The sequence below is a fragment of the Tenrec ecaudatus genome, chromosome 1 (assembly GCF_050624435.1).
Source record: "Tenrec ecaudatus isolate mTenEca1 chromosome 1, mTenEca1.hap1, whole genome shotgun sequence".
Lineage (NCBI taxonomy): Eukaryota > Metazoa > Chordata > Mammalia > Afrosoricida > Tenrecidae > Tenrec > Tenrec ecaudatus.
In genome coordinates this window covers 67,070,616-67,095,188 of record NC_134530.1, presented here as the reverse complement: position 1 = coordinate 67,095,188, position 24,573 = coordinate 67,070,616, and the positions used below count along the sequence as shown (strand labels likewise).

Sequence of the window (24,573 nt, the reverse complement as noted above, 5' to 3'; positions counted from 1 at the left end):
GATTGCAGTAGTTTGTAGAAATCGTCCATTTCTTCTTCTTTGGCATTAGGGGTTGGTGCGCAGACGTGAATGATAGTTGTGGTAGTAACTGGTTTTCCTTGTAGGGGTATGGACATCAACCTATCACTGACAGCTTGGTAACGCAGGATAGACCTTGAAACGTTCTATTTGATGAGGAAAGCAACACTGCTCTTCTTTAACGTGTCATACCCAGAATAGTAGACCATATGATTGCCAGATCAAAGATGTCCAGTACCAGCCCATTCCAGTCCACTAATGCCTAGAATATCGACATTAATGCATTCCATTTCTTTTTTGACAACTTCCAATTTTCCTCCACTCATACTTTGTACGTTCCATGCTCCGATGACTAATGGATATCCTGGAGTCGGTTTCCCATGACATTATCAAGGTCACTTCTAGCTTGAGGCAGCTCCTTCCCAGTCACATTCTGATGTAGGGACTGCATCTTCTGATACAACGCTAGGAACATAGGAAAGAAGAGGGGAAATAAATCAATGTAAGGAGAGACCCTGAACCTGGCTCTAAAGCGAAGAATAGCTAAAGCAAACTAACGATACTTAAGCCATTGAACTGTATGGCACACAAATGATAAGCCAGTAAGATGGTTAAAATAGCATGATAATGAAGCAACCCAAAGACATGATGAAGTAATTGAACAGAATCATCCCGAGTTGGCTTGAAAAGACAAGGTGCAGTACTATGACAAAATATGCAAGTGTCCAGGGTTAGGAAACCACTAGTGAAGCACACTGTGCCATTTCCCATGCTAATCGGCCTGAAGAGGAAATTCAAGCCTCCATCCCTGTACTCACGCATTCATTAGCAGACGAATTTGAATGAGGCAGGGTGCATCACAGACAGATGGAACATCATGCAGTCACTGTACAAACAAGAACGGTCGACATTTGCCCATGTGACAAGGCAGCATGATCATTCCAAAGACAGACGAATAAAGTGAAGGACTCCACACAGCACACAGCATCGCTCTGTCAAGTTTGCTACCAGCTCAGCCTGATTCAGACGAGGATATGAAACGAGGGTTATTGTTATCGGATGTATATTGGCTGAAAACACAGAATGCCAGAAAGATGGTTACCTGTTTTATTGTCTAGGCAGGCCTTTTGTGGTATGGTTCATAAATATGACCAACATTACAAAGAAGGAGAATTCCAGAACATTTCATTGTGCTCAGGTGGAACCAACACATGGATGGAGGCAACTGTTTAAACAGAACATGGGGGGCACTATTGGCTCAAAGTTGGCAGAAAGTATATGCATGGTAGGGTGTTGTACACTTTATCTAATTAATCTGCAAGTGGTGCAAATAATCTCAGAAGTGAGGCTGTAGGCAGAAGGTGTTTATCATTAACACTGGCAATATATAGATCAGCAGTTCTCAACCTGTGAGCTGTGACCCTTCACAGGGGTCGCCCGATTCATAACAGTAGCAAAATTAGTTATGAAGTAGCAATGAAAATCATTTTATGGTTGGGGGTCACCACAACATGAGGAACTCTATTAAAGGGTTGCGGCATTAGGAAGGTTGAGAACTACTGATGCAGATGAACCAACCTTGCCTGCTGAAAGTGGACTTGAAGAAAGATGGTAAAAAACTAACGGTTTTAATATGGATTAAATGTCTACAGCAATACACAAAACCCAGCACGACTGGAACATCAAAACATCTGGCGCATGGAGGAGAACTTGCCCTCAAAGATTTCATATAGTCGCATCAACAAAGAAAGCATCAAATGACTTGCTGCATTGGGCAAATCTTCTGGACAAGACCTCTTTCAAGTTTAAAGCCCACAACCAAGGAGCACATTTTGATGGCTCAGGTTACGGGCTTTGTAAGGCTTCAGAGGCTTGTGAACGCTGGATAAAGAACAAGAACTGATGCCTTTGAAATGTGGCGCTGGCAACGGAGTGCTGCCAGCTCACCACGGTGTTGGTGAGGAACCCTTGCTATTCTGCAGACTACCAGAGAATGAACAACGAGGAGGAGGACTCAGAGGACAACCAGCATGCCCCTTGGACCAAGGGCAAGACTGCTATGAGCACATTTGGGCACATCGTCAGGAAAGATCAATCACCAGATAAGGAAACGTTTGATAACAGACGAGCAATGGAAATAAGGAGATCATCATTGAGATGGGTTGAGGACGCAATAGCTGTAAACAAACCTCCCACCACAATCATGACTATGGAATAGGGGCGGGGCAACTTTTAATTCTCTTACACATAGATCATCATGTTTCAAATGACAAAAGCTGACCCCCAAATGTCATTTGTTATTTTGTACCTTTTAGGCAAAAAGAAAACTCCCGGGGGGAAAATGCTTCATGTTTCTGAGGCATAAATATAACAGAAGTGCTGCGAGGAGCCATGGCAGCTCGGATTCGTGGCAACCTTGTCCCAACAGCATACACTGTGAGCTGCTTCTGGACCATCAGCTGGTGTGTACGTAAGAACCGTGGGAGGATCTTCTTAATTTGTCGATTCGTATTCACGATGTCAGGGGTACAGAAGGCAATTCTCAGCAGGGGTGCAACAGAACTCCTGGGGTTTTCAGGCATAACTCATATCGTGGCAAGAACAGTGGGCTGGCCTGGCTCTCCGAGACACAGTGGCTCAGGGCGGGAGGCGCGCGCGCCGGCAGGGCGAGCGGACCAGATCCCGGCAGGAGGGCGAGGAGCCTGGCAGCCGCGCGTCCCGTCCCCCAGCCCGCTTCGGGTGACGGCCTTCTGCCAAGCTCCCGCTGACCCCAGCCCGCGGCCGTGGCCAGCCCTCTCCGGGCACTTTCTTGTCCCCCCCTTTCAGAAGGCACCTCCGCGGTGCGGCCGCAGGTGGCGGTGCCTGGCGAGGCGTCCTGGACGCAAGGGCGGGGGAGGGGGCGGGCAGCTGCTGGGTCTCGGCCTCGCCGTCCGTGGTGGCAGCGATGGTGTCTGCCGAAGGTGACCGTGACCAGCTCGGCGGCAGGATCTCCAGCGTCCCCCTCGGCTCCTGATCAAATTAGCGCGAACGGCAGAAGAGGCGGGCTGAATCTGGCGCTCGACCCGCGCTGTACTGCGCTCAGTGGTCAGCACCGTTGTCCATCTCACCACTTGACCCAGTATCTGGTTCCTATTGGCCAGTACTGTTAACTCCTTCATTCTAATTGGCTCTTCGGTGCCTCATTCCGTCGATTTACAATTCCTGCCTCCGCAGCCGCTTGAGAGACCGGAACTGGAACTAGAGTAGCGCTGTCCCGGGATCCAGACGGGCATGGAGAAGGCGGCCGAAGGAACTTAGGTTTCCCGGGGCTTCTTCGCGGGCGAACCAGCCTCACTTATCAAGGTTGTGCTCAGGCCAGAGGGAGGACATGATTGAACCCCTCGGTAGTGATTACCTGGCTTGGAAGGGGGCTGTGACCAGTAGCCCCCTCCCGCGCTCCGTTGCAAACCCCCGTCTTTGCCTCCGCAGACGCTTGTCTCTGGGATGGCGCAGCCTTTTCCATAATGGCCGTTGTGCTCGCAGCACAGCCGAGGGTTTCTGGAGTGACACTCGCCCGCTTAGAGGAGTGTCCCTTTGGCGAAACCGAACCTTGAAGGGACAAAGTGGGACGTCTGAGCGTCCCTGATCAGCATGGGGGAGCGGAGGGGCGGGCCTTCAGCTCCATCTTACCATGGCTCTTTGGAATGTACCTTGTTTAGTATTCCCATCTCGCATTGTCCTCAAGTGAGATTTAAGCTCAAACCACGTTTAATGGAATAAGCCTGGCATGTTTCTTGCATTTTATCCTTAGAGAAACTAGGTGAAAGAGGGATTACCATTCAGGTTTCAAAATCTTCATGGGAGTTGACCTACTTGAAGTTAGTAGCCCAATGCTTAACCTACAGTGAGTGCCACCAGAGCTGCGTCTCCAAACAAAACCCGCCAGCTGTTTGATACTGACTCAGGACTCGTGTAGGCTTTCCAAGACTCTCAGTCTTTACTGGATCAGAGAGCTTCCATTTCTCCCACTGAGTGCCTCTTCTGGTAGCAGGCCAATGCCTGACCCACACCGCCACCAAGGCCCCTCATGGTGATCCACAGGAAGCACAAAGTTGTTCATGAAGGCTAGGATGAACACACGGGGCTCTAGAAGTAGCTCTTTTTGTTAGGTGCTGTCCAGGTGTCTCGGGCTTAAAGGGAAACTTACTGGAAGCCACTATGGACAACTGAACAAAGTTGACCTCACAATTGCTGGGGCTCCGTGCTGCAGCCGCTGAGTCTCTCATCAAGGATCTTCCTCTTTTTCTGCTGACCCTCTTCTTGACCAAGCATGATGTCCTTTTCCACAGATTTGGTTCTTCTTGATAAGAAAGACATTGCCTTGCCAATGTCATTTCTAAGGAGCATTCAGTATCTTCACGTGCACCATAATTTAAATGCATCTGATATTATTGTTAGGTGTTGTGGAGAGAACTCAGACTCATGACCTCCTTCTATGCATACAGCAGAATCAAACATGACCTGGCCCTGTGCTGGCTTCACAATCGTTACATTTGAGCTCCTTGTCCATCTGTCTCCTGGAAGGTCTTCCTTTTTTACTGACCCTCAACTTTACCGAGCCTGATGAACTTTTCCAGGGACTGGACTCTCCTGATAACATGTCCAAAGTAAGATAAAGTCTTGACATCTTCCATTCTAAGCAGATTTCTGACTATATTTCCTCCAAGATGGATCTGTTTGTTCTTCTGGTAGTTCTTGGTACAAACCATCTTCTTCCCCAACAGCAAAATCCAAATGCCTTGGTCAATTCATCTTCCAAAATCAAACTCCCTGCCATCAAGTCAATTATGACTTACAGCAACCCTATGGGACAGTGTAGAATTGCCCCTGTGGGCTTCTGAGAGTCTCTTTACAGAAGTAGGAAGCTTCATCTTCCAATTCATGTTAGGTCTTCGTCCAGTTTTCACATGCAAAGGAAGCAATGAAAACACGGTGCCTTGAGTCAAATGCACCTTAGTCCTCAAAGGCAGATCTTGACTCTTCAACACTTTACAGCAGCCTTGGGCAGCAGGTTTATTCAGGGCAATATGTCCTTTGATTTCTTGACTGCTGTCTCCATGAGCAAGGAGCCCTGGTGGCTCAACTTTCAAAACCAAAGTTTTTCTGTAGGAGAGCGGTGGAACTTCCTGCTCCCATAAAATTACAATCTCAAAAACCAATGGAGGCAGTTTTACCACGTCCTATGGGGTCATGTCCTATACAGTTGGAATCAACTTGATGCCAGTGAGGTTGGTTTTGAGATTTGGAATTTCATGAGCCCTGCTTGTGGATCCAAGCAAGATGAGATCCTTGATAGCTTGATCCTTATTTATTGTTAAGTTCTCTATTGGTTTAGTTGTGAGAATTTGGGCTAGCTTTACATTGAGTTATAACACATATCCTTTATCTTCATCAGCAAGTACTTCAAGTCTTCCTCACTTTCAGCAAGCAAAGTTGTGTTACCTGCACATCTCAGGTTGATGCCAAGTTCTTCAAATAGTCCAGTTTCTCAGATTATTTGATCACTACCCAGATAAAATAAATGTGGTAAAAGGATACAACTGTGACACACACACCTTTCCTGCTTTTAAACCATGCTGTATTCCCTTGTTCTGTTTCAAAGATCCAGGTACAGGTTCTGCTGGGGTGCAGGCTGAAAAGAAGGGCTCTCATGCGGACAAAGGTCATATAAACATTGCTAATACTGGTGAGAAAGAAAGAAAGGTTGATTGTCCTAGCCGCAGAAATGAAACTCCTAACAAGGATTTCTAGTAACTTTCTGTAAAGAACTCAGAAACATACAAAAACAGGTCCTCAATGTGAGGAATGTGATAAACTTTATCCACTTTGTCATCTTCTGCCCTCCCGTAGTGATCGGTGGTCAATGTTGAGAAGGTGAAATACTTAATAACTTAACCTAAGTTACAGCACAGCAGGGAGTGGGAAATGGCAGCGGTGGGCAGCTATTGAAGGGCCACCAAACAGGTTGAGTCCTAGAGACTGCCGGTACTGGCTACAAGGAGAGCCCAGGGTGTCAGCTGGGCCTGAGAAGGGACCTGTGGTTGACGAGAGAGGATCATGTGCAGTTCCTATGACACACGTGTGCATTCCAGCCTTAGCATGTGTTCATACCAGCTCCCTGCTGAAAATGCCTGGCATTCTCCCTCCCACGTCGTTGATGTATTAAATGTTTGCTGAATGCCTGTCAGTGCTGATGTTGAACACAAAGTAAGTCACAGATGTGTGCACAGTCGTTAAAATGGTGTGCTATTTGACGGGATCTCCCTTTGGGAAAAGGGCAGAGTCCTATTTTATAGTCTACAGAAACAAATTCTATATAACTTTAAAAATAACACCTAGAAATATTTGAAAACTAAGGGAGTAAAGACCTTTTAAATGAGATATAACATAAAGGTCATACGAGATTATTAATTTTGACCTTACCAGAATTTAAAAAACTTCTGTTTAACAAAATATATCATCAAAGTTAGGATAGGAGACAAATCACCAATTTTTCTTAAACTTAATTTTGGAGAAAACAGTCACAACTTGTACAATAATTAACATGTAATTATTTCAAACATTAAGAAAAAAACTAGCACCTGAAAAGAAAAGTGGATTAAGACATTGACAGCTTGGCCAATAAACATATGCAAGTGTGCTCAACCTTCTCAGATATTAAGCAGTACTATAAACTCAAATAATTTTCTACTTGAATGGGGAGTGTTTGTTTTTTCCCCCTGAATATATTTGCTATTGACCTATCTATACTGACATATTATATTGACAATATCAAGAGGAAACAGGTACTCTTATTTGGGACTATAAAGTAGTATCACCTTTCAATTAAGTATAAATTGAAAATATGTACTAAAATTAAAAATGTATATATTTTTTGATATAGGAATTCCACTTCTGGATATAGATTCACTAATATATTTATATATTTACATGAAGAAGCAAATTTATTTAGAAATAGCATTGTTTATGATAATAAAGAATTATTATTCATGAATAAGAAAAAAGCAAAATGAACTAAATATAAAATACTAAAAGAATGATTAAGGAATTTATGGACCATCAACTTGATAGACAATCATGTATCTAATGAAATAATAGGATCCCTGGCTGCGTAGTGGTTACATGTTGGGCTGCTAACTGCAAGGTCAGCCTATCTGAGGGAGAAAGGGCTTTCTATTCCCATAAAGAATTATAGTCTGGGAAACTCACAGGGGCAGTTCTATCCTGTCCTATAGGGTTAGAGTTAGAATTAGGTCATGAGTTAGAGTTAGAATTAGAATTACTCGATGGCATTGAGTGAGTGTGAAAGGGGATGAAAGAATAATTATGAAGACTACTGAAATATGAGAAAATGTCATATATTACAGTAAAAATAAGATGGCGAAAATAACGATACTTGGTGATAACCACTGTAGTTAAGATTTGCGTCAACTCTCCAGGATCATGATTCTCTATGGTTTGGCAGTTGTGGTTTAGTCATTGCCCATAATGAGAACTGATATAACATAATCGCCTCCATGAGGAGATCTGAAATGAGCCACCAGTGTTTCCTCAGCAGTGTGACCTGCTACCAATATACATGGATTCTGCAGCTGGCTCATTGTCTGAAGGCTGGTTCTTTGGGCTTGAGCCAGCAGCCTGCCATATTCCCGGATGTTCCTGGGATTTGTTAGCTTCTGCAGCCTGTAAGGTGGCAGCCTGCCATATTACCTCCCGACCTTGGATTCCTCCACTTCTGGAGTCCTCAGCCTGCTGTCTGATATGTAGATATTGGGTTCATCAGCCCTGCATCCATGTAGTCAGGAGAAGTTTCCGGTTTGACACCTCACCCATGGACATGAAACTTGCCAAACTTTATAACCATGTGAGCCATCTCCTTGAGATAAACCGCTCTTTCTCTATGTATATATGTAATCATATAAATTTTACTGATTTTTCTCTAAAGAATCCAACCTCAGACAATCACTTAAAATATATACATTTGAATAATGAGAAAGGAATAACTCCAAAATTAAAACAGTTATGCTAAGAATGTGGTATTATAAGAGGTTAGAGAAAAACTAGCTTTAATTTTAGTATTATTTTTACAATTAATAGGTAAACAAGAAAAATGCCTGTCAAAGGGTAAGAATCCTGAATTAATCATATATGTTTTCTACTAATCAGAAACTTAATGAAATAATACACGTCACTGTATTGATCAATATAAGGCACTTGAGGATATCAAACAAAATTGAGAAATCTATTTTTAGAACTGGTTTAATGGCTCTATCAGAAATACCCAGATGTCTAGTTGATAGGCAGTGGGGATCCATAGCAGCCCTTCCCCATGTCAGGCCCCTCCTCTTGCCCAAGCTTCTGTGCAGTCTATGAAATCAGGGATTTTATAGTTCTGCCTTTTGATTTCGTTTTTGGACTCTGTGCGCCCCTTTCAAAGAAGCCATGTTCATGTATCCGATTCTAGAACGCCGTGCACATAGAAGACGCTCAGGGGACATTGGGCTCGCTTTTGCCTCTTCTGACTTTCGTTCTTCAATCTCTTGCAGACTTCCAATAGATTCCACCATCCTTGTTTCTGAGGAACTAGGAAATGCCACATGTAAACATATCACAGGACTGAATTTATCTGGAAGTTTGAGGCTCTGAGGAAAATATCAATAAACTTTTAGTTGTTAACAATCAGTAACTACAAAGAAAACTTGTCTTAAATTTATGTTTCTGGGTTACCTCAATATTCTTTGAGTTATGGAGGTAAAGGAATGGGGAGGGGAGAAATAATTAGGAGAAGATTCAAGTAATACAAGTAGATAAAACTTATGCCGAACGCTACGCTTTCTCAAGCCAGCAGTTCAGGATAGTCAGGCAGCCTTGCCTTCTGAGTGTGAAGATGATTCTCTTAACTTTACTAACCTGGAATTTGGTAAAGGCATCTTACTCAATACTTGAAACTCAGGGATTTCACTAATTGTTGTTTCCTAAAAGGAAAGAAAGGTAAATATTGAAAACCATAATGATAAGCCATTAGCAATATGATCCCAGCAGTGTGCTTTGGGAACCCCTGGTGGTGTAATGGGTTATGTATTGGGCTGCTAGCCACAAGGTCAACAGTTCAGAGCCACCAACTTCCACGAGAGAAAAAGGAGGCGTTCTACTCCTGAAGAGTTATGGTCTTGGAAACCTATTGAAAACAGGTCTATCGTGTCCTGTAGGGCTACTATGAGCCACAACCAACTCGATGGTAGTGAGTTTGGAGTGGAGGCTCCAAAAAGTCTGTGAAAAAATAGATTAAAGGATAATGGAATTTATCCATAGACCTTTAAAAGTACTTTTGTGTGTGTGTGTGTGTGAGTGTGTATGTGTGCTGTTCTTGTTAAAAATGTAATGGCCTAAAAAACAATGTAATGGCCTTTCTCCGTAGAAAATTCAGAAATTACCGTATGTCATAGTTTGTACATTAGTACTTTCACTGGTAGCTGACCTTTATATCTATTTTTATATATGAATTAGCATCTAATAGTCTATATAGCAATGGTTCTCAATCTTCCTAATGCCACGGCTCTTTCATATAGTTCCTCATGTTGTGGTGATCTCCCAACCATAAAATTATTTTCATTGCTACCTCATCACTGTCATTTTGCTACTGTTATGAATTGGGGGATCCCTGTGAAAGGGTTATTCGACTTTCAAAGGGGCCGTGACCCACAGGCTGAGAACTGCTGCTATATAACACCCTATTTACTTACAGTTTTGCTTAATACTATGATGAGCATTTTCTCTTAGATCATGAAAAAGGCACCTGATTTTTGGTGTTTATGCATCTGCTATTTACGATGACATAAAAGCCAAATACTCAAAACAAAACAAAATGCCAAATACTTTTTCCCAGGAAAATGTCAGCCCACATCGACCCAATTTTATGTACAATTACAAGGAGTCCCTGGATAATGTAAACTGTTCATATTCTTGGCTGTTAACCTAAAGGTTGGACTTTTATATTTATGCAGAGTCATCTTAGAATAAAGGCCTGGTGCTCTAATTCCAAAAATCAGCCATTGAAATGTGTATGGAGCACAGTTGTACTCTGAGACCCAGGGTGTTGGCATGAGTCAAAGGGATCCAATGATAATGATTTCAACATGAACAAGTAGCTCAATAAGTAGCTTAAATAAGAAGAAAATCCACGTGCACTGTGAAGAAGAAGCTATCAATCTTAAATGCCAGTTATTTGGTAAGAATTATACGGTTGCTAGGTGCTGCCAGTCTGTTTTGACACACCGCGACCCCATCTCCAACAGAATGAAATGCTGCCCTGTCCTGCATCATCCCTACAATCCCTGCTGTCTTTGCGCTCATTTCACAGCCCTCGTGTTAACTCATGTTGTTGAGGGTCTTCTCTTTTTTCTCTCAACCGCTGTTTACCAAGCATGATATCCTTCTTCAGGGGCTTGTTAACGTGTCCAAAGTGTCATGTCCATGAAAACATATCCAAAGCATGTGAGATGTAGTCTTGCCATCCTCACTTTCATGATACCTTCTAGCTTCTTCCAGGATGGTTTTGTTATTTCTTCTTGCTGTTTGTGTAATATTTTTTATGAACACCATAAATCAAAAGAATCAAGTTTCTGCAATATGCCTTATTCATTGTCCAGTTTTTGCATGAATACGAGATTATTAAAAACACCATGGCTTGGGTCAGGTGCACTTTAGTCCTCAAAAGGATATATTTGCTATTTTTTAACAGTTTCATTGGCATCTAATTTACATACCCTCTCTTTCAATTGTTTAAATATATTTAAAAAGACTTGCACAATCATCACTACAATCAGTTTTAGAACATTTTCTTTATTCGTGTGATATCTTTGCTTTGTAACACTTTAAAGAGGTCTTTTGCAACAGATTTGACCAATGCAAAACTGCATTTGCTTTCTGGACTGCTGCTACCATGGGTGTTCATTGTGGATTCAAGTAGAGTAAAATCTTTGGCAACCTCAATATTTTCTCACTTTATCATGATACTTTTTGGTCCAGTTGTAACAATTTATTTCTTTAAACTGAAGTGCAATCTATGAAGACTATAAACTTAGATCTCTGACAGTTAGTGCTTTAAGTTCTCTTCATTTTCAGCAAGCAAGGTTGTGTCATGTGCATATCTTAGGTTGTTAATCAGTTTTCTTCCAGTCCTGAGGCTGTATTCTTCTTCCTAAGGTTCTCGGATTATTTGCTTTGCACAAAGACAATATAAGGATGTTGAAAGGATGCAATTCTGATGCATACCTTTTCTGATTTTAAACTCACAGTGTTCCCTTGCTTAGTTTGAATGATTGCCTCTTTGTTCCAAGTACACATGTGCATGAGGAAAATTAAGTGTCCTGGAATGCCCACTATTCCCTATGTTGTTCCTAATTTGTTATGATCTACTTAGTTGGTTGCCTTTGCATAGCAACAAAAACAGGTAAACATCTTCTGTTTTCAGATAAGAGTCATCTGACATCAGCCATGATATCCCTTGTTCTAAGTCCTCTTCTGAATAAGTTAATCATTTATGTGCATTGAAGTATTCTGCTTTCTCCTAATAGTATTTATTTGTAATAGTTTTATGGAGATATAATTTATATACCAATTCACCCACTTAAGGTGCACAAATCAAGGAATTTTAGTGTATCCACAGAGTTGTATTACTATTACCACAATCAATTTTAGAATATTTTCAAAAGTCATCTCATGCCTTTTAGCTATCACCCCGTCTTGCCATCAACCTCAAAACTCAGTACCTCAGTACTATGGTACTTACTTATGCAAGTCCTTCTGTAATACATTGAAGGTCTTTAAAATAATGGACTGTCCATGTATTTCTAGGGTTTAGCATAGTTTCTAGTATTGATAAATGTTTATTGAGTGCAAGTGTAAGAATGAATGACTGCACAATTGAGAACAGTTGTGACTCAAGCATGAATATAAACTATTGGACATCAGCCCACACAATGTAATGGTTCTACTTCTGACAAAAGCTTATATAGTTTAGAAGGGGCTGGGGAAATCACCTTTCTGAGTGTGAAAAAAGATACAAGTATTTGCTCATAGAAATATCTTTGAAAGAAATATCTAGTAGAAGGCACACAGCAGGAGAGAAAAGATGTCAACCAGGATTGCTGAGAATGACACATACACATGAAAACATGCTGCATTCATTCATTCTCACATATGTGTGCAACACACAAACCCTTCTACCTTAGATCCAGAGTGTCACTCTGCTTGCTAACTTGTCTGCCAGCCAGGTTCTGGACCTTGACTGAAACCGTATCATTGACCACATCTCTTTGGACTTGGCTATTTATACGTTTGAATTTTTTAAAACCTAAATACATCTGCCATAAACGACATTACAATGCTCTCTGTCTGATAACACGGCTATCCACATCCCTCAACAATGGTCAGAGGGAATTCGTCAGATGCTTAATCCACGTAAAGACCTTGCGAGTGGACTTTGGGCTTCCACTGGCATCCAGTCTTTCGCAAACCAGTTGCTCACAATTTAAGTTCTGATACCTTTCTCTTCTTTGGATTTTGATTTTATTGTTTACGTTCCTTGGATCACACATGCTGGTGTGCTTCTTCCATGTGGACTTAATTGATGTCTCGCTTAGACGGCTGCTTGTTGAAGATAAGCTTTTAAGATCCCAGGTGCTATTCTTCCTGATAGCTGCTCTCACCTCGTTTCTGCACCACATTTTGCTATAGCACCCATCTCTTCAGCGAGCTCTTCATGTGATGGGCACCAAGCAGGTCGTGTCATAAGAACAAATTGTTCTTGGATTAGGGCTAGAACTAAGTTTGAGCCCCAAATCCACTCATGCATGTATAGTTTAAAAACATATCTGGCTCACCTTACAGACATCATTGGCATTTTATGTTAGAGAACATGATCGATCATCCCCCTGAGGCATAAGGTAATTCTATTGACAGCGTCATTAATTTAGCCAATGATCTAGAATTTAAAACACTACTGAGAAAAGGAAATCATACGAGTACAGGCCAGCTATGAATTATTGACTTGTACAGATTAAACACTTAGGTGACTGGACACTATTTACACAAACAATGGGGATTGATGATAGGGCTAAACTTTCAATATTATTCACCAACAATGGAAAAACCAGGCCTGCCAGATTAATACATGTCATAATAAAGCCCGGAGACCATTAAAATCATAATTATATGGTAGTTCCAGGCCACTGTTCATTAGGCTCCCTCAAGGCAAGAGATTTGCAACAAAGTCCAATGACCATCAGTCTATGCTCTTGGGATAGCAGTCAGCTGCTTCTCACACTACGGAGTTATAGCCGGAAGCTCAAGGGCTGCAGGTGAGTTTCAGGGGAAGCCCAGCTCACTTAGTAGGGTTTCCACATTGAGTCCTTCTGGTGTGGCCTATGAAAGTCTGCTTGAATTTTTAAAATACATGATTGTTTTCTTCTGACTTACATGCTCTCCTTTGCTTGGTTCCTGGCCAGGCCAGACCAGCTTTACTCTGAAATTACTAGGCTTACCTCTGTGAGCCTCAGATTTGCTCCTCAGATGGTGACATGATGATACATTTTATAAACCAGAAGTGAGGAAAATTCAGCCCACAGGCTGTATAAAGTCCACTAAATTATCAATACCAAAAACAAAGAACCATCAATACCAGCTAGCATCACACATCTCACCAAGGAAAAGCAGCTCCTACCATAACATTAGGGGTGAGTTAATTAAAGATCTGACCAGTGTGGCCAGAGAATGATGTGCATATCCAACTGGCCCTCGGCAGAAAAAAGGGCCCCTACTCCTGTTATAAACAGAACTAAGTCTCCCCAAAAATGCATGTCATAAATCTTCAGTCCTTTATCTTTAGCTATAATTCCATTTGGGAATGGGCTTTATTTGTTGTGCTAAATAACAGTATTAATGTAGTGTGTTTTAAGTCAATATCTCTTTAGTATAAAAGAATGACGGGGAAAGCAAGCATAAATAGAAGGGAAGATATATGCCACATTGCTGCCAAGGAACCTAGGGACAGAAGCTGGAAAGAGACAAAGACCATATCCAGAGTGACAGAGAGACGCAATGAGAAAGAGAGAGAGAGAATGAGAACCTGCTTTCCCTTAAAGCTAGTGCTCAGAATTTCCATCTGACAGCCAGGCACCATCTAGTTTCTTCACCACACTTTGCTGTGGCACTCATATCTTCAGTGACCTCCTCGTGTGGGTGAACATCAGCAGGCCATGTCATAAGAACTAACTGTTCCTAGATTGGGGCTAGACTTAAATGTGAGCTCAAAATCCATAGCTTCTTAAACTGTGAAAAATTTAATTTATTTGTTAGAACCACCCATTTGTGGTATTTTAGAGGAGTGCTAGGTAACTAAGAGAACACGTGTCTACCTGGATCGCTGAGAATGAGACATACACAGGAAACCATGTGCCATTCACCCATTCTCATACTCATGCAACACTTTCATGAGCAATAATCCTTGCTATGTAAGGACTCACGGCTTAGTTGATGAGACAGAGAAGTCAAAGGACAATGACAATGTAGCTGCGAAGAGAGAAGCTAGGAGGCACATAGCAATCTCTTTGGCATCACATGTTGCTGTGCTAGGTGCTCTGAAGTTGGTTCTGCCTCTCCGCAACCCTATGTACAACAGAACTTAACACCGCCCAGTCCTGTGCCATCCTCACGATTGTTCCTATGCTTGAGCCCATTGATGCAACCACCTCGGAGAGGAGTCTTGAATAGCAGTTGGCCCAATGGGGAGGAAAACTAGCCAACAGCAGTCTCCGCGTCTGCTGCCTTGGTGTGCAACTGATGTGCCTGGCTGCCTTAGACCACTACGCAAGAGCAGGGTTAGAGCTGCCTAAAGACGGTGAAGAGCAGAGAGCACAGCAGCCTTGGCTAGCCAAACTCCGATTAAGGACCTGATAGGAATCAAACATCTTACCTCTCCTCCGTGGCTCTGGATACTTCTTATAACGTGCTCTAAAAGGCTGACTTGGTGTGTGAGCCGGATGCTGTTTTCCTGTAATTGCATATTTTCTTTATCCAGGAAAACTACTCTAGAATGATATAAATCAGAAGCATAACAAGCAATTTCTGTATCATTCGTAAAAATCTAAAACGACAGCAAACTTCCCGTTAGGTTTTAGCCTTCTGTCCAGAGTTTGGGATCAAGTATGGCAGAATAATTCCCACCATATTCAAGACTGAGTGAAAATTAATCAGATTCTGGCCAGGACATGGTGTTTAAATACACACAGAGAATATGGGTATAGTGTATGAAAGAAAAGTGCTATCCTGGACCTTGAGAAGCTTAAACAAGCTCCATCACCTCGAACATGCTGGCTACCCAGCCTGTATCTGATGCTGAGCTCAGGCAGTCATCCTGTACGCTGCCGCTGTCGTCGTGGTGTAGTTGAAGGAAATAAGAAAGTCAACAGCGCAAAGAGAATAGGACTGGGGAAAGGAGGACAGCTCCCCCTGTGCTTAGTTGTAGCCGACCTAAACAGAAAGAACTTTCCACGCAATAGCACGCTTTATTCGCGCAAACCCTCATAGCATACCTGCTGCTACAAAGCCCATGCGCTCCCCGTGGAAACCGAGGCGCAGAGAGAAAGTAACTTGTTTGAGGACATCAATCTAGAAAGTATGGGCGTAGCATGCCAACTCAAATCTTTCCGACATCCAAGCTCAAGCTTTTCACCACTGTATTAGGCTCCCTCTCCAGGGCCACAATTTATTTGAGAGACTTGCCGTAAAACAGTTATGAACAGAGACTTGTGTTTTGAGTTCGACTTTTCCCACTATTACTAGCTGTGCGACCCTTAGAAAATCGCTCAATTGGAGCCATGCTATACCAGGAATGTAAGGAAAATACCCAAGTTCAGCTCAGGTGACAAGTGTTTTTAGGGAGGCAAGATAGAAATGTTATTATGTTAAAGAAAAAGTACCACATCAATTCTATTGGACTCTGGATGCCTGAAGCGATCCCATAGTTTGAAAACAGCAATGGTTTAATATAGACTATATAAAAGATGAGCCCTGGTGGGGCAGTGCGTGAACTGCTGGGCTACTATCCACAAAGTCAACAGTTCCAGTCCACTAACTGCTGTAAGGCATTCAGATTCAGCTGTCTGCTCCTGTACAGACTGACAGCCTCTGAAGCCTTAGGGTTCTATAGGGTTGCTATGAGTCAGACACGACTTAGTGGTAGCTGGTTGCATAAAAGAGGAGGCATAGACACTAGAAGATCAGTGTATCGCCACGCATGCTTAGAGCAGACAGGAGAGTTTCAGTCTATTTGGTAGGTCCCGCACTAGACAAGGGGAACTATTTTTTTTCTGCCAAGATCTATTTGAATATTTATATCATTCTCACACCATACAAAATAATCAACTTCTCCAGAGACTGGTCTCTCCTGACAGTATGTCCAAAGTACATAAGACGAAGTCTTGCCATCCTTGCCTCTAAGAAGTTTGTCTTTTTAGCAATCCATACTACTTTCAATACTCTCTCGAGTACCACAATTCGAATGCATCTACTTATCTACAGTCTTCCTTACTCTATGTCCAACTTTCATATGAATGTGATGCAATGGAGAATACCATCACTTGGGTCAGGCACACTTTAGTTCTCAAAGTAACATCCTTGCTTTCACCCTTGAATATTCTAAAGAGGTCTTCTGCAACAGATTGACCTAATACCATAGGCCTTTTGATCTCTTGACTCTGCTTCCAGGAGCATTGATTGGGGATCCAAGTAAGATGGAATCCTTGACAACTTCAAACTTTTCTCCATTTAACATGATGTTACCTCTTGGTCCAGTTGTGAGAATTTTGGTATCCCTTACTGTCAGAGGAAGCCAGCCTCTATCAACCAAAGGGTCAGTAGGCACAACTGTACAGTTATAATATATAAAGATCATAGTAAAGTCAGTGAGACACATGGCACTATGCTCACCTCAGCCCTCTTGGTGGTCCACGTGGAGGTGGGAGGAGAGAGAGGGAGGGCATCTTTACTAACTTGGGATGTTGATAGGTAGCCAGAAGACATGCAAATTCAGTCACAAGGTGGGTGATAACTGCAGTAAGGTCCCTGAGCTCGCAGGTCAGGAAACCTAATACCTGCATTGGGGTACAGTATGAGGGGGGCTGGATGGCCCAGCGGAAGGAGACAGCAAAAGGATGTCTGCTTCTATAGGGAGATAAAATCAATCATGTGCTCACTTTCAGGCAGCATAACTGTTAGGGGAGAAACTGTGGGAATGAGATTTAAAGCAGGATAATGTACTTGGACTTTATCGCTAACTTACTAACGTGGTGGCTTTCCTACCGTGGAATACTGGCTTTCCAGATTCCCTCTGTTATAAGTTAGGGAATACAGTCCTCGTCCTATTTCCCTCAGTGGCGGTTTCCCACGCCTTACATTGAGTTGTAATACAAACTGAAGGCTACTATCCCGGCTCTTCATCAGCAAGCGCTTCACATCCTCCTCACTTTCAACAAGGCTGTGTCATCTGCATACCGCAGGTTGTTAATAAGCCTTCCTCCTATCCTGATGTCACACTCTTCTTCATATAATCCAGTTTCTCTGGTGATTTGCTCAGACTACAGATTGGACAAGCATGATGAGAAGGTACAACCTCAATGCATACCTTCTCTGATCTTAAACCATGCGTTTGCCTGGTTCGGTTCTCACAGCTGCCTCTTGATCCGTGTACAAAATGCTCCTGTGCCCAAGGAAGGGTTCCAGAATTCCAGTTCTTCTCAAGGTCATCCACAGTTCACTGTGGTCCACACAGCCAAATGCCTTTGCTGAGTCAGCACAGGGAAACATCTTTGTGATCGTCGCTGCTTTAAGCCAAGATCCATCTGACATCAGCCACGTTATCCCGTCCTCGTTCCACGTCCTCTTCTGAATCCGGCCTGAACTTCTGGCTTTGCCCTGTCAATGTACTGCTGCAGCTGTTGTTGGATGATCTTCAGCAAGATGTCACATGTGCACATTATCAAGGATATCATTCTATAGTTTGAGCGTCCTGTTGGGTCACCTTTCTTTGGAACACATATTCATATTTGGGCACAACTATGAATCTCTTCCAGTCAGTTGGCCAGGTAGTTTGTCTTCCACATTTCTTAGCAGAGATGAGTGAGAACTTCTTTGGCTTTCTGAAGCACTTCAATGGGTATTCCATCAATTCATGGAGGCCTGTTTTTGGTTAATTCAGTGCAGTTTGAACTTCTTCCTTCAGCACCATTGGTGCTTGCTCATATGCTAGTTATGCTCATTGGTAGATATAGATTCATCTTATTTGGTCCTCCTTCTGCCCCATTTAAAAGTTGTATTTGTTTTAAAAAAAAAAAAGAAAGGGAAATACATGTGGATTAAGTCTCCCTGAATCTTCTCTGACCACAGACCAGCAATGCAAGTAGCCTTTGATATCATGCCGGTTGCATCGGAAAGTGGATTTTGGCAGATATGGTTAGGTTAAAATTTAACACCTGATCATTCGATCTCCCTTTTGACCCATTTTAAAGTTGTTCCAGTGTTTAGTATTTTCTGCTTTCTTTTTAAGTGAGGTTTCCCCTCTATTTTATTTTGTTATTGTTGTTAGCTATTTTGTTTGTTAGTGCATGTGTTTTGGCATATAAAATCCAGGCTGGGTGAATCTGTAGAAAGAGTAACTGGATTAATGATTACTTGGGGGTATTGCAGAGGAGGCTGGAGGAAAATAGAGAGCTAATAACAAGGAATACAAGAAAGAAGAAAATGTACTAAAATTATGGTAATTACTATACAATTCTTTCTGGATATGAATTCACTACTGAATTGTATGATCTGTGGACTATACCTTAATAAAACTTGTTTTAAAGGGAGCAGAAGATATAGACAGTATTCATGATAAACGATAACACACGTGGCTAACAAACACATGGAAAAATGTTCCAATCACTAGCCATTCAGGAGATGCAGATTGAAACTATGATGAGATACCACCTCACACCCATAACGATAGGCCAACTGAAACAGAAAACAACAGATGCTGAAGGTGATGTGGAAACATTGAAATGTGTGCACACTGCGGGTGGCCTTGTGAACACATACAGCCACCATGAAAAGTGACATGGTGTCTGGGAAGGACACGCTCCGTTCTCTGGGCATTCCAGGCTGCGACAGCTGGCCTCGCCCCAGTGGGGAAGAGAAATCAGGGATTTTCATAAGACAGCTGTCCAAAATGGAGCTGGGGGAGCCTTCTTTGTAGACAGAGATACTCCTGAGAACAACCCAGATGCTCCACTTGATTTCACACTGGAAAACTGTAAGAGAACAGAGGCAACTGTAAAGAACTAGCAGAAGGCCGTACAGCAGCAGCTGCACTTCTGGCCCTGGATTTAGCACAGAGACAGAATAGAGGGTTGTGCATCTCTGCTGTGAGCGAGGTGGCAGAAGCTTTAGAAACACCTCCAACGACCAGAGTACATGAACTAGTAACTTTTTATACAATGTGTAACCAACCTGTTGGAAAGCGCCACATTCAGGTGTGCACTACCGCACCTTGCGTGGCTTCGAGATTCTCACCGCATATACTGGAGGCCATTCAAAGAAAGCGTGGAATAAAAGTCGGGGAGACTACACCTGATGGGCTTCTTACAGAGATGGAATGTATAGGTGCCTGTGTGAATGCACCAACGGTTCAAATAAATGACTGCTACTCTGAGGATTTAATACCTAAGGATATTGAAAAAATTATTGATGCGCTCAAGGCTGGAAAAATTCCAAAACCTGGGCTAAGACATGGACGTTTCTCTTGTGAGCCAGCTGGTGGTCTCACCCCTTTGAATGAACCACCCAAAGGGCCTGGCTTTGGTATACAAGCTGGCCTTTAATCTATACTCATCTGTACATATGTTATGTGTCCTAGAGAAATACAATCTCCTTCTTTAATCCAAACAAAGAAAAACGAAAGTGATGTGGCACTACCTAAAAGAACTGGGAACTAGCACACGAGAGAAAACTAGCACACTAGCACCCAAAGAAATGAGAGATGGAACATGAATGAATATATGCTCTCTCATGTTTATTGCAACACAGTTCATCAAGAAGCTGGAAACAGCTCAAGTGCCCAACAGTAGAAGAGTGGATAAAGAAATGATAATACATACACACAAGGCATTCCTAAAAGCATCAGTGATGAGCATGAAACGTCTCAGGACCTGGAAGGACCTGGAAACCATTATGCTGAATGAAGTTAGTCAATCACAAAAGGACAAGTACTGCATGAGTCCACCATTAAAAGGGAGAACACCGAGATATCGGCAGGCTTCTGCTCTCAGGCCATGGAAACTTCTGATCCAAACAGAGGTATAGAGAGCCATATATACATCACCCCCCTTTAGATGCCCATTTGAGAACCACTTCGATAGAGTAGACCTCACCTCAGCTGGGGACACTCATTCAAGAAGTGGGAAAAGGGAGAAAACTATACACTTGATGCCACACCACACTGGGATAAGGTTGTGCCAAATCAAGAGATCCTCCCACCAGAGTGATAAGGAAACCTTACTGGAAAGTCTAGATTGGGAGATGGGAGCATCCGTTTGGGAGGCAGCATCTACATTTCTGATGGTGAGTAAATGGGAACAGCAACTTCACATTGGGAAAGGAAACACAACAATAATGATACAGAATCTAAGGGGGAGAATAAGCCTGGTACTATGTTCCTAGTTAGACACTTTTGACCTCATTTCTATGGTGGCCGGGCCATGCATTCTGAAATACGGTGACCTTAGACTGTGTCCTTTTGGGAACATGGCATCCTTCAGAGACCACATCAGAAAGACTCGATGTGGAAACCCCACTGAATGAACTGGGCTTTACCTCAAAGCCCTTGGAATAAAGACCCAAACTTCCTAGTGTGGAAAGAAACAATGCCATCTCAAGGCTACAGAAATGGTGGTCACTAGACTTTGCTTAGGATCCCTTGCTTTGTGCGTGTATGAAAGGTGGCCCGAAACCACCGTATATTGACTCTTTAAGTGCCTTCCTATGGCATGCATTAATCTGATAGGTAAGGTTCTACCCTTGTGAATGAATGTTACTGGACAATTTCCCTAATCACCAACCCCATGGTCAATACAAACAGAGCTCCACCAGTTTAAGAGTTTAACCCTGTACAAATCTACATGGATTGCAGTTCATAACCAGTCTATACTTGTATAACTTTCTTTTTCCCAATAGTATGTTAAATTCTATACTACAAGATAAATTAATGACACTATCAATAGAATTACCTTGTAGCCCAGGGGACGATTGAAAATGTTCCCTGTCATAAAATAACAATGAGAGGTCTCTAAAGTAAACCAGAGACAATATATAAACCAAAACAAATGGATTTGGGGCTTAATTAACTTAATTCTAGCCCCAATCCAAGAACAATTAGCTCTTATGACATGGCCCTGCTCAATGCTTGCCCTCATGAAGAAATCACTGAAGATATGGGTGCAATAACTAAGTGTGGTTAAGAAAGCAGATGGTTCCCAACTATCACAAAGAATAATGCCTTGGGTCTTAAAGTACCTTAGTGCCTTGTATTCAAATCAGCAGCCATCTAAGTGAAGCATCAATGTAGGTCTACATGAAAGAAGCACCCAGGCCTATGTGATCCAAGGATGGTAAGTAATAAAATCCAAATCGGAAGGAGGGAATGGTATTAGATCTCAAATTGGGAAAACCAGGTTTGAGGAGCCTATGGATGACAGTGAGAACCCCAAATCCATTTGCAGGGTCCCCACATGGATCAAGCCTCAGAAGAATCCCCTCTGATCATAGTGGATGGATATGAATAAACTTGCTATCAGAGACTATTATAAACTCAATTATGATAGAAATGATTAGCCAAATATAAAGAGACAGTCGTTTAAGGTTTTTATTGGTTTTACTTTGTCATTGTTAGTTTAAAAAATTTTTTTCATGTTTTGTTGCATATGAAATTCAGGATACATAAATCGATACAGTAACTGGATTAATGGTCCCCTGCAGGCATGGTAAGGGAGGTTGAGGTGACATGGAGAGCTAATGATGATGGCTACAAAAATGAAGGAAATGTTCTAAAACTGAATGTCGTGATTATACAACTCTTCTTGATGTGATTGAACTATGGAATTGTAGGATATGTGAAGAGTATGCCAATCAAACTGTTTTTGTTTTGTTTTTTTTTAAAGAACAGGCTCTGAGACGACCTCTTGGCTGAGATGGCAACATTCTCTTTATGGGGCTCATGGCTTCTCAGCAGGGCTGCACCTTACCTGCTCTGCACGGAAGATATTGTCCATTTGTTTTCACGGATCAGTTTCTCTTGGCTTGTGAGCTTCTCCAGAAGTTTTCTTTTCTCGAGGAGCAAGGTATTGTTTTGCGTGATTACCTGGTCCTGGAACGACTTCTCCTGCAGATAAGAAAATCCCTTAGCACAACAGCAGAACAATTTATAGATGCAAGACTACTACCCTTGTTTCTGAACTCTAATGGTAAATTGCATCAGTTCATTTTTTCTCTCTCCTGCTCTCTCGTCTGTTTTCATCCACTTGCTGATCCTTCATTCATGACAGCTAGAGTGTTCTGTTTATCTGGGTTATTTTTATGTTGTGTGTTTTGTTTGGCACTTTGGGGACTTGGGGGCACAATGGTCAAGTGCTCTACTGCCAAGTGGAAGTTTGGTCGTTTGAACCCATTGGTAGCTCTGCAGGAGAATAATCTGGTGACCAGGCTAGAAAATTTTAGGACGCAGTTCCATTCTGTCCCATGAGGTCATTAGGAGGATGACACGGAAGAACATTTTATTTTGGAATTTGATAATTTGGTGGGGAGGTTAATATTTTCAAATACAGTTTACCTTTAACAACACGAGTTCAACTGCACAGAGCCACTTATATGCAAAATGTCCCCTTTTTTCCCCTGCAGTGAGCCAAGAGTTGGATCACCTTTAACTGCCATGTGACACTAACCATCCCCCCACAACCATTGGTGAGAGGGACACAGAGATAATTGGAGTCACATAACGCTTAAGCCCATGGTTCTCCACCTTCCTAATGTCACAACCCTTTCATACAGTTCCTCATGTTGTGGTGACCCCCAACCATAACATTATTTCCGTTGCTACACTTCATAATTGTAATTTTGTTACTGCTATGAATCGTCATGTAAATATATCTGATATGCAGGATGTATTTTCATTGTTACAAATTGAACATAATTAAAGCATAGTGATTAATCACAAAACAATATGTAATTATATGTTCTGAGATGTTTATTTTTAATGACAAATGAATGAAATTTGATCTTGAAGCATGGTGTAGCATGGATAACAGTCTTCACGCTGGTACTCATAGGTGGGCGTGTCTGCATGTGGGCGGACTGACCCACCTGAAGACGGATAGAGGATCGGTGTCTGGGTTCCTAAGACCATCAGAAATATGTTTTTTCTGATGGTCTTAGGCGACCCCTGTGAAAGGGTTGTTCAACCCCCAAAGGGGTCGCGACCCACAGGTCGAGAACCGCTGCTTTAAGCAGAGATGTGCAAGAGTTGGGTTTGCTGTAGTAGCATCAGGACAGAGAAATCTGCCAACGGTGGGCCTGGGTGGGTCATACTTGGATTGTTGAAGGGTCAACTATGTCTGTATATGCAACTTCTAATAAGGTCCTCATTCTCTCAAATATCATTAAAAGCTACAGGTAGCAAGCCAGCAACAAAGCCCCCTCTGAATTCTCTGAAGTTTCATATTGAAAAATTTCCCATCTCTATTTACTTTGTAGTTATATTATTTTTAAGGCAAAAAAAGGGGAAGATGGGAATTTTGTCACCTCACTTGGTAATCAGTGCCAGGATCACCGTTTGCGGTGACAAGTCAGTCATGTAAGCTGGGCATTAAGGATGTGCTTGTGGAGATGATGCTGAAATGGTTTCTAGCTTGACACCATGTTTCATTTTCCAACAGGGACTTCCCTCAAAGTAATAATTAGGGAAGCTATTGCTAAAATGTTACAGGTATGCATTTAGTGAAAAACACGCATGCATATACACATGCCACTATCCTGTATTGAAAAATGAAGTAGGTATTAGTGAACATCCGCCCCAGTAAGGGAATCTGAAGCTCGAAAAGACGGAACTGCTATCCTTCCATCAGCAATGGCTTGCTGACGTCACTGGTGCATTCAAGTCCCAGCACCTTTTGTGTGTTTGTTCCTCTCCCATCAGTGGTGGGAGGGAGTCGCAGTGTGGAGAGTAACAGCATTTTGGCAGATGGGAGGCTCACAGGCTCAGGAAGGGGAGCTTTCTTTCTTTTAAATAAGGCATAAATCGAATCAGCCCCCAAAAGAATTCTATTGTCAAAGAATTATAGAAGGGAGATGACAACATCTTCAGTAACAAATCACTTCACAATTTCAGGCTCTTTACCCTTTAATATCTAACAATACTCATATCTACTAGCA

The 24,573-nt window shown here is 42.3% G+C and overlaps 1 protein-coding gene and 1 pseudogene across 7 annotated transcripts in view; one reads left to right on the top strand and one right to left on the bottom strand.

Annotated features, from left to right (window-relative positions):
* Positions 1-8,302: 8,302 nt before the first annotated feature.
* CCDC30 (coiled-coil domain containing 30) overlaps positions 8,303-24,573 on the bottom strand; it is a 112,899-nt gene continuing 96,628 nt past the window's right edge. For 4 of the 7 annotated variants that reach the window (XM_075554726.1, XM_075554708.1, XM_075554717.1 and 1 more), the window contains 4 exons: positions 22,392-22,528; positions 15,032-15,146; positions 8,968-9,032; positions 8,303-8,640 (listed from right to left, as the gene is read on the bottom strand). In XM_075554726.1, coding sequence (XP_075410841.1) covers positions 8,442-8,640; positions 8,968-9,032; positions 15,032-15,146; positions 22,392-22,528 — 516 coding nt within the window. In that variant the 3' untranslated portion in view covers positions 8,303-8,441. Of the gene's footprint in view, positions 8,700-8,967; positions 9,033-15,031; positions 15,147-22,391; positions 22,529-24,573 lie in introns of all 7 variants that reach the window. The other 3 variants (XM_075554735.1, XM_075554745.1, XM_075554753.1) reach the window with 3 other exon arrangements.
* On the top strand, positions 18,509-19,973 carry LOC142428894 (NADH dehydrogenase [ubiquinone] flavoprotein 2, mitochondrial pseudogene; annotated as a pseudogene).